Source organism: Sinocyclocheilus rhinocerous, unplaced genomic scaffold (genome assembly GCF_001515625.1).
Source record: "Sinocyclocheilus rhinocerous isolate Xijiao unplaced genomic scaffold, SAMN03320098_v1.1 scaffold382, whole genome shotgun sequence".
Taxonomy (NCBI): Eukaryota; Metazoa; Chordata; class Actinopteri; order Cypriniformes; family Cyprinidae; genus Sinocyclocheilus; species Sinocyclocheilus rhinocerous.
This window is the reverse complement of record NW_015642829.1, coordinates 1,786,240-1,795,031: the sequence shown is the minus strand read 5'-3', so window position 1 is coordinate 1,795,031 and position 8,792 is coordinate 1,786,240. Positions and strand designations below refer to the sequence as shown.

The following is an 8,792-nucleotide window of genomic DNA, read 5'->3' as shown; positions in this document are numbered from 1 at the left end:
GGGAGGGGGTGATTTGGCACAGTACTGCAGATATGTCATAACTCCCTGCTGAATGCTGCTGAGCGCCGGATCCTGAACGTCTTTTGAACCACACTAATCATCTCTAATGAGCTCTAATCAATGTTCAAACCAACCTGGCAGCCCCTCACTGCCAGTCAACATCACTAAATGTAAAGCTCAGACATTTACAAGAATCCTAGAAATTTCCACATGTTCTACAAAAGTGGTAAAAATAAGTGGACATGAGATTGGGAAAATGTCTGCATCTTACATATTCCAGATGTTTCAAAGCCGTGCTCGACCCATCTTCTGCGTAGGTCTTAGCATGAGAGACACACACAGGAAAGTTTTATAACATTTGATACATATAGTCTGTGTAAAAGAAGCAGCAGAGTCGAAGGCTGAATTTTTGGAGATAGGCACTACTCTGCCTCTGCAAGTTTCAGTCTCTCAGGGAAAACAGTGAGAGGTGATGGGTTAGTTTCCGCCCCGCTGGCTCTAAGCAATACAAAGAGGATAATCCTTAAGCATTTCACCATTGCCAGTGATCACAAGCAAGAGGCCAAGAAGGGTTATTCGAGAGCACAGCTATTTAATCACCAGCAGGCCTGAGTTCCTTTTTGATGTGCATTACTAAAGGAAATGGTTGAGCTTTATAGGTTGTGTGACTTGTGACTGAGACAGACTTGTTTTAGAGGGGTCAGGACCAAGAGGACCACTGAGGGAGTTTGAGACCAAAAGCAACCATCAAGACTAGTTTGAATCTTACTATTTTTATCTTAGAGTATGCAGATGGTCTAAACTATGCAAACTAAGATTACTTTCACTTCTTTATGGGAACTTAGCACATTTGTTTGATCAAGCTTATCTGAAGCACCAAGTTAGGATTTGTTGACATATTCAAAATACTCGGAATGCTTCTGTTGACGCAACTTATATGATAAGTCATTATCAGTTTTGATTCACTAACTTTTAGTCAACATGAAACAACAACTTCAAAAAAAAATTTACTATATGGGGACTTGTGGAGGACTAATCCCTTCTTTAAAAAAAACCTCACTTTACGTTTAATATCACTTTTCAAGTTGTGATGGAATGAAAGTAGTGACAGATGGGGTGGGGACTTGGTTCTATGCATAGGATTTTGATTGGATTTTGAGATGTGGGTGTTGCATTCAAAAATAAATGCAAGCTTGAAGATTGAGGAGGGGCGGGTTTTACACGGACTAAATGATTGGAGAAGTTTGACATACGTAACCAGAGAACATGTTGTTTCACCAGAAGTTTGAGTGTTTTTAAATTAAACATTATGTGGTCAAATTTGAAAAAATATACATGAATCATTTACAATAAGATCAATAACCCTTAATAATAAAAACCTTCATTTAAAAACTGCATGTTGTGTTTACTTGTGTTATCTTTGACTAACATTTAAATTTGTTTGATGATCTTAAACATTAAAGTGTGACAAACATGCAAAAAAATAAGAAATCAGGAAGGGGGCCAACACTTTTTCACACCACTGTACATTTACAAAATAGATTGCTACATCAATTGCTTATGAGAAATGCTAGATCAATGTCTTTTAAGTTTTTAGATCCAGCAAGGGATTTTTTAAAATGCTTGTTAAGTTACTAGACATTGGGATTAAAGGATAGCTTGTGCCTATATCTTCATTTAGTGTGTTAAGGACAAAACAGAACCACTGGCATATTCTATTCACTGTTTGTGTTCTTAGTGAGGATTTTAACTGGTTTCTGTGCAAATGAAGAGAGCAAAACGCTTCAGCCAACATTGAGGCAAGCACACATCAAACATACAGCCCGATAAACTCACCAAACTAAATTCATTTTCACTCTCATGTAATTTGAGAAGTGTCATGTCAGTCTGCTCTCATCAAGCTTCCACACTTGCGTATGAACGCCGATAAAAGAGCTGCTTGGTCCAACACCACACAATCATTATTTTGTTATTCTATATTTTTTCTAATCTACTCAGTATGTAAATGCAAACAAAGACATTCACTTGTTAATGTGGCTTTATAAATGCAGCTGGTTTAAATGCCTTATAATGCACCAGGAAGAAAACAGGCAATAGACCACTAGGGATCTGTAAATGTCACATAAATCATAAAATTCTTAGAGGCATTGAGTACAAAACAGACCTCTGTTTGAGGCTTTCTGTTAAACTACATAAAATCATGTGACCGTCTGCTTTCTTAAAAAAACAAAACAAAACAAAAAACAGATATGAACAGACACGGTATAGAGTAAAAAAAGACAAACTGGTCCATAACGACTTAATGACCACAAATAAATACCTCAAAGAAAAATGACTATAACTGATTTGCTATTTGAAAAGCTAAAATTTGTGGGACCATCATCTGTTAAAAATACTTTTTTTGTTAACAAAATTTACATACAAAGCAAAACATATAATGTTTTTTTGTTGCATGTAATTAGCTTTTAGTTATGACAATTTAGTGTACTTCCTGTTTTATAGATGACTAATTTTAAAAAAAATTATTGTGAACTAAACCACAGTCACAGAGCAGAAGTGAAAAAAACCAAGAACGAAATATGAGGAAATTCTGTTTCTAGGAAAGCGAAGGAGTGAGTAGGTCATGCAGTGAGTCTTTTCCGAACATCCTGATGAGTTGTATTAAAATGCAAACACAGACTAGACAGAATAGTAGTTAAAAATGAGAACATACACCAAAAATTCTATTCATCATATTTAAGTATTTAAAATGTCATTCTGAATTAACACATCCAAGATAGCAGAAATAAGACAAACCATCTAAACATTGTTCCATTCAATTCTGAGTCACATTAACAAACTTTCTTGTTGAAGATATTGAAAATAGACATTACATTTCATTTCCTCCCCCCCCCCAAAAAAAATTAGAGATTGTTTAGACCAGTAGAAAAAAAAGTAGTCCTGGTAGAGGTTATTCTTTTAAATCAACGATTAAGTTGAACACTACGATGAAGTTCGATTAAACTTGTGCTAGGAACTTCTTTGACCCTCATAATTTTATAATTACAAAGGCATCTTTCTGTAACTGTAGCCTGCACTCACCTCTTTGGCTCTCTGAACGGCGTCACTTGTAGGACTCCTGATCTGTGGCGAAGACTTGGTGTTTATCTTGTCGTAGAGCTGAAAAAGGGAGAATGGATAAATGAACAATTACAAGATTTATTTGCTCTATTAAAAACATTGCAGCATGCAACGACAGATCAGGATACTTTAAAATTCATCCTTGCTCAAAACTAAATTGAATATTATAATCAATGTTTAATAACAAAACAATATGTTGAGTAATGTGTTATATTTTGCTTCTTGAGTAGAGGAGACTCAATAAGAAGTGAACCCTTTCTCATCTACACACAGTGTTCTTTTTGTTTAGGGCCAACAATTTGACATCACAACTGAACCGTTCTATTGCATGCAACAGGCTATAGTTTCTCCTGCAAAATGTTAATCATAAAAAGGGATGCATAATTAAATACATTTTCATTCAGTGATGAGGAATACAGTTCTCAACAGTTTTAATGAATGTATTAACAGATGTTTTTCATGTATCCAGTGTTCTGCAGGTGCTTTCTTCTGCACATCAGTCAGCTTCAGCATGTTGTGAGTTACTTGAAAATAAATGTTCTTGCAATCCACATCCGTTAATACGTGGTTCTTCAGAGACTTAGCTTGAGTACCAACCCTTATAGGACAGACCAGGTCACAAGAAAAATACCACACACATCTATAACACATGCATGGTATGCTATTTATGAGTGCTGTGCACAGGGTATCAGTTCTTTATACATCTTAATCTGTATTTCACAACATGACAAACAGAACAGAACTTTCAGGGTAACATGGAGCGAAAAATTGCTACATCTCCAGCAACAAGGAATATGCTTACTAAAGAAAGTGTTTGGCTAAGAAAATACCCCCAGGTTACTCACCACATCAAAAGAAGAACCAACCAAAACCAAAGTTAAACTCCAGACAAAGTTGGTCCTGATAGGATCTCAACCCCTCTGTCCTCGGTTTCATGAAAGTAGAGTTACATACAGAGCTTGAATAGAGAGGATGGCAAAGTCTTAACGTCTGGAGCAGCTCTTCTGATAGACAGATACTGCTGGAGCTGCAACAGTGAAAAATCATGGAGGCTGACAATAGGTGCTATTGTTTCCTTCCCTATTCAGGGTAGGAGTTGAGTTCTCAATGGGACGGACGTGCGTTCACAGCCTCCTGGTGATAATCTTACCCACAGAGCACTGGCATAAGGGGCGTGCCCTCCTCTCTGCTTTCCTCTGGCCTGTAGCTATGGAGACAGGCCCTATCATCCACTCTGGATTGTACCGAGCTGTACGCCTCTCTATAGAGGCCTTGGTACACACACACAAACATAGAGAAAGCAGGGAGAGTCCACAGCTGCACTTATTCACACAGACAAATACCGCAAAAAGCCATAATACTGAAAGACTCGTGCGACGTGTGTGCTTGGACAAGCATTGAAAGATGCAATGAATGAACAAAGAACAATGAATGAACAAATCCACTGAGTTCTCAAATAAACAAAAAAGATGAGACTGAAAATTCTGAAATTGGTCTACTGACATTTGTGAATTAATCAGTTGAGGTACCCAGAAAAAAAACAAAAAACTTCAAGTTAGCTATGGCTAATTATTTCAAGTAGATCGATATCTTTAGCATGGAGGGCTTTTTGTTTGGGTGGTGGAAGGCTAATGATTATGGCAGTAGGCTGTTAGCAGCTCACTGCGGAGGTCACTAAGATCAATTCTGCATTACTACTGGTGTGCAGTTACAGTAGTTTATTGTAAGATGATTTGGCTAAAAACTGTTTGCTAAACGTTAAGAAACTAAATCCAACCTGCGTAGACAGGTCATTGCATAGCCAAAATTATGACTAATTTTAAATTAGTGACATTTTCTTTTAACAAATTCAAAGCAAGATAATCAAAGCTAGATTTAACAGCATCTCAACACATCAGATTCTGTGGTTTAATGAAGGAAGAATTTTATTGGTGTGAATATGTTTGTGTCTGCCTGTATGCTACAGTCTCTTACATCAAGCAATGTGTGGAGGTGATGGTCCTGGAAGACGCTGTGTAGAAAGTCCAGGTCTTTCTCACTGCAGTCAGTCAGCGCATGGATTTCCTCCAAACTGTCTAGCACTTGTGACACAGCCCCTTTACATGTACACACAAACACAATTGACCACACACAGTGACCTTTAAATACCCAGGAAAAGCATTAACTTGATTTGAAAGTAGCAGGCAAACACTTTGTAAGGAGACAGACGGTGACACCTACTTTCCGCTGCTAGTAGTCCTGCAGGGTGGCCAGCATAGAAACAAGCAACAAGCATAATTTAACAATAGAAAGATGATTGTGATATGAATAGAGATAGGATTCACCCGCACTCTCAAAACAATCAGTTAGAGAAGTTTGAGAATAACAACTCACAAATGCACATTCAAATAATTTTCCCAGTACACTATTAAAAAAAAGTACAAACTGTCACTGGGGCGGTACCCTTTCATAGGGTACTAATATATACCTTTAAGGTACTAATATGAACCAGTTAGGGGTAAATAAGTTGCAAAGATGTATCTTTTAGCTTTTGTACCTTCGGGTACGACCCCAGTGACAGCTTTGAATATCTTAAGGATATGTTTGTGGATATGTACAAGGATATGTAACTTTTTATAAAAAATTGTGACACATTAAATCCTGTGTTAAGTGTTGCAGAAAAAAGGGAAAGTTACCAAAGATGATATAAGAAATAAACAGGAAACATGAACCAGATTCTAAACCAAACCATTTGTGCTTTGTTTGGGAGTATGTGAAAACAAGACACAAGAAAAACATCTCTGTGACGGCTGCTTAAAAAGAAATAATTCTTCACTTTCTGGGAAAACTTTTATGGCGTTTCCTATGCAGAGCTCCCTAGCATGATAACAGGGTGTTGTGGGTAGTTGTCAGGGCATTGTAAGCAGTTCCTAGGGCATTTGCTCACTGGTTCAAGTCAAAAGAGCCTACCCTAAATTTTAATGATATTCTCATCCCCCTGCTCAGGTCTCTCTCTCTCTCAGTGTAATTGTATGTAATTTTTTTTGGTCTATTTTATTGTCTGCCAGGCATCATTATTGCCTGTAGCGGGATGAGTTACTGAGACGTAGTTTTTTTTTCTTTTTTTTTCTAAATTGTGGGCCATACTGACTGTGATGCTTGTCTTAGCATGCTACCAACAAGCTTCATCTCTTTCTCTGTCAGAAAGATATCATCAAAATAACCAAAACACTGTGATGAGAGACTACAAATCACAAAAAACATCTCTTCAGGAAGACAGAGTGGGTGGAAGCTGATGTTGCATCTCTGCTGGTTGCTGTAGTACCTGATGAAGTAGGGTCCTCAGAGAAGTCAGGCAGTTCTTCTGGTGGGTCACCATAGAAAGAGCTGAACTTGTGACTGGAGACTGCGGCAAGCACTGCGCCCTGTCAAACCATACAGATATTAATCAACTCATGTACTGCAATTTCCTGCCCAAATTTTTATTTGTGGTCTTTATTTTACACTCCAGAACATCCAGGTGAATCGTGCATGAGAACAGCTGCTAAAGCAATATGCAGAGATTGTAAAGTGCTGATGGCTCACTTTTAGCTTCCTCCTGGCATTGAACTTCCTCAGCTGCTCCACTGTCTCAGGAAGGTGGATCTTGTAGGCATAGCGGTCTCTCTCCTAAAAGGAAACGCACAATTCAAATGGTGCTTATTCATCTCATTAAGGAATGATATCTTAAGTCCATAAAAACCTCAAAGCTGGAAAATAATATCCAATTAGTGAAACAGTCTGTATGGTTTTAATAATAATAACAATAATAATAAAACATTATATTTACATATATTTTGTTTCCCTATGAATTTTTTCATATTTAATTTTTTAAATAATTTTATTTACATATAGCAAACAGATTAATACATGAAAAAACATCAGTAAGATCAGTGAGCAGATGTTTCTTGAGTGCTGTTGATACCTTGAGCCAGGGGTGGTTGAGAGCTTCATACACTGTGATCCTCTCTGCAGGGTCCAGCATCAGCATACGGCGCACAAGGTCTTTGGCACTCTCTGATATTTGGCCCCACTGCCTGGGGTTCATCTGTACAGCAAATGCATACATTAAAAGACAAACCCAGACCCTCTGATATCAGCAACAAAATGATTCTGGCACTAGCACCAATGCTTAGTACTAATGACTAAAATTTCAGTCTGTTCTTCACACAAAGCTCAACATACGGCTTCAGAAGACTTGGAATGTTAGTCTAGAACACTCCATTTTTATGATACCTTTAAAATCACCATCCACTTCAAATTGTGTGGAAAGCTGACTAAGGACAAAAGTATTTAAGTCTAACTTGTCTGTACTTGTTTATTTTAATGGAAAACGTCACCCAAAATTCAACTAAAAAAGACTATCAACAATCTTAACTTTGATTCTCTGACCAAATTAGAGAACCGGAACTAGCTGAAGTTGTTTTGAACAGTTTATGTGGTGAGGATATAATCTGATGTTAGCGGTTCCTGATTTCAGATCAGATTAGTGTGAAGGCAATTTTTCAAGCCCTAAAATGTCTTTACTCAGGTAGACAAATGGAAAGTGCAAAATGCTGGACCACTGATTTTTGGACGTGATTTATGTGTATTAAGTAACTGTCAGTATATATTGCCACTTTCACCTCAAGTTGAGGATATTTCCAGCATGTCTTTATTTACAGTAATCTTAACAGACTTTGCTATTAAACTTTTACCTTATATTTTCCTTTTATGATTGCTTCAAACAGACGCTCTTTGGTGCCATAGAAGGGCAGGCAGCCACTCAGGAGGATGAAGAGGATGACTCCGCATCCCCAAACATCCACAGGTTTCCCGTAGGGTTCTCTTTTCACCACCTCAGGGGCCATGAAGTGCGGAGTACCCACCCGTCCTGCAGCACAGACAACATGTCACGTGTGAGCGTCCATTCAAATACATACAAAAGAGCTGTCGATGATACGAGGTTTGAACAATTAAGCACAATCATGCATACCCAGCCACTCACTAACAGCATTAGTCACAAAGAGCTCATTAATCAGAACAAAATCATCGCCTGGATGATTCAAAATTCAAGACTCAATTTATGAAGTGATACTGAGTGATAGTTACATCCTAAACATAAAATAAGGAACTGAATGCATGATTAGTTTTTGTGATACAAATGAAAGCTTATTCTGAGTTTCAGTTCTTTAATAAATGAAAATATGATGTTATTTCCTTTGTAGTTTGTGCTTCAATTACATGCTTTTACTGCATATGAATCTTGTTGACTAGAAGTTTCTCTATGCATGCATTGAAGCCCTTAGCATGCAGTGCAGGTACACAAGAAATGTCCATGTGTTGTATGATACAAGTTTAACCTATAAAAGGATTTTTCCAAGTACCTCCAGCCACTAATCCGGACTCTCCCAGCTGTATAGCCACACCAAAGCCACCAAGTTTCACTGGAGCAGAGTTCTCCTTTGATGCCAGCAACACACAATGAGGCTGCAAAAAAACAAAAAAGACACGTTACTTTGTTGTACAGACCACACTGGAATTGACATTGGAAGTCAAGAGAAGGGAAATGTATATATATATATATATATATATATATATATATGTATATATATATATATATATATGATACACATAACACATAAATAAATATACTATAAATGGGGACCCATATA

General features: G+C 37.4%; 1 protein-coding gene across 8 annotated transcripts in view; it reads right to left on the bottom strand.

The window, feature by feature from the left end:
- The window catches only part of caska (calcium/calmodulin-dependent serine protein kinase a), a 258,155-nt gene that overhangs the window by 29,676 nt on the left and 219,687 nt on the right, over positions 1-8,792 (bottom strand). For 4 of the 8 annotated variants that reach the window (XM_016574044.1, XM_016574046.1, XM_016574047.1 and 1 more), the window contains exons 6-13: positions 8,505-8,607; positions 7,836-8,011; positions 7,064-7,186; positions 6,685-6,768; positions 6,425-6,524; positions 5,341-5,358; positions 5,095-5,216; positions 3,082-3,159 (exon numbers count right to left, since the gene is read on the bottom strand). In XM_016574044.1, the coding sequence (XP_016429530.1) occupies positions 3,082-3,159; positions 5,095-5,216; positions 5,341-5,358; positions 6,425-6,524; positions 6,685-6,768; positions 7,064-7,186; positions 7,836-8,011; positions 8,505-8,607 (804 nt within the window). Of the gene's footprint in view, positions 1-271; positions 320-3,081; positions 3,160-5,094; positions 5,217-5,340; positions 5,359-6,424; positions 6,525-6,684; positions 6,769-7,063; positions 7,187-7,835; positions 8,012-8,504; positions 8,608-8,792 lie in introns of all 8 variants that reach the window. The other 4 variants (XM_016574045.1, XM_016574048.1, XM_016574050.1 and 1 more) reach the window with 2 other exon arrangements.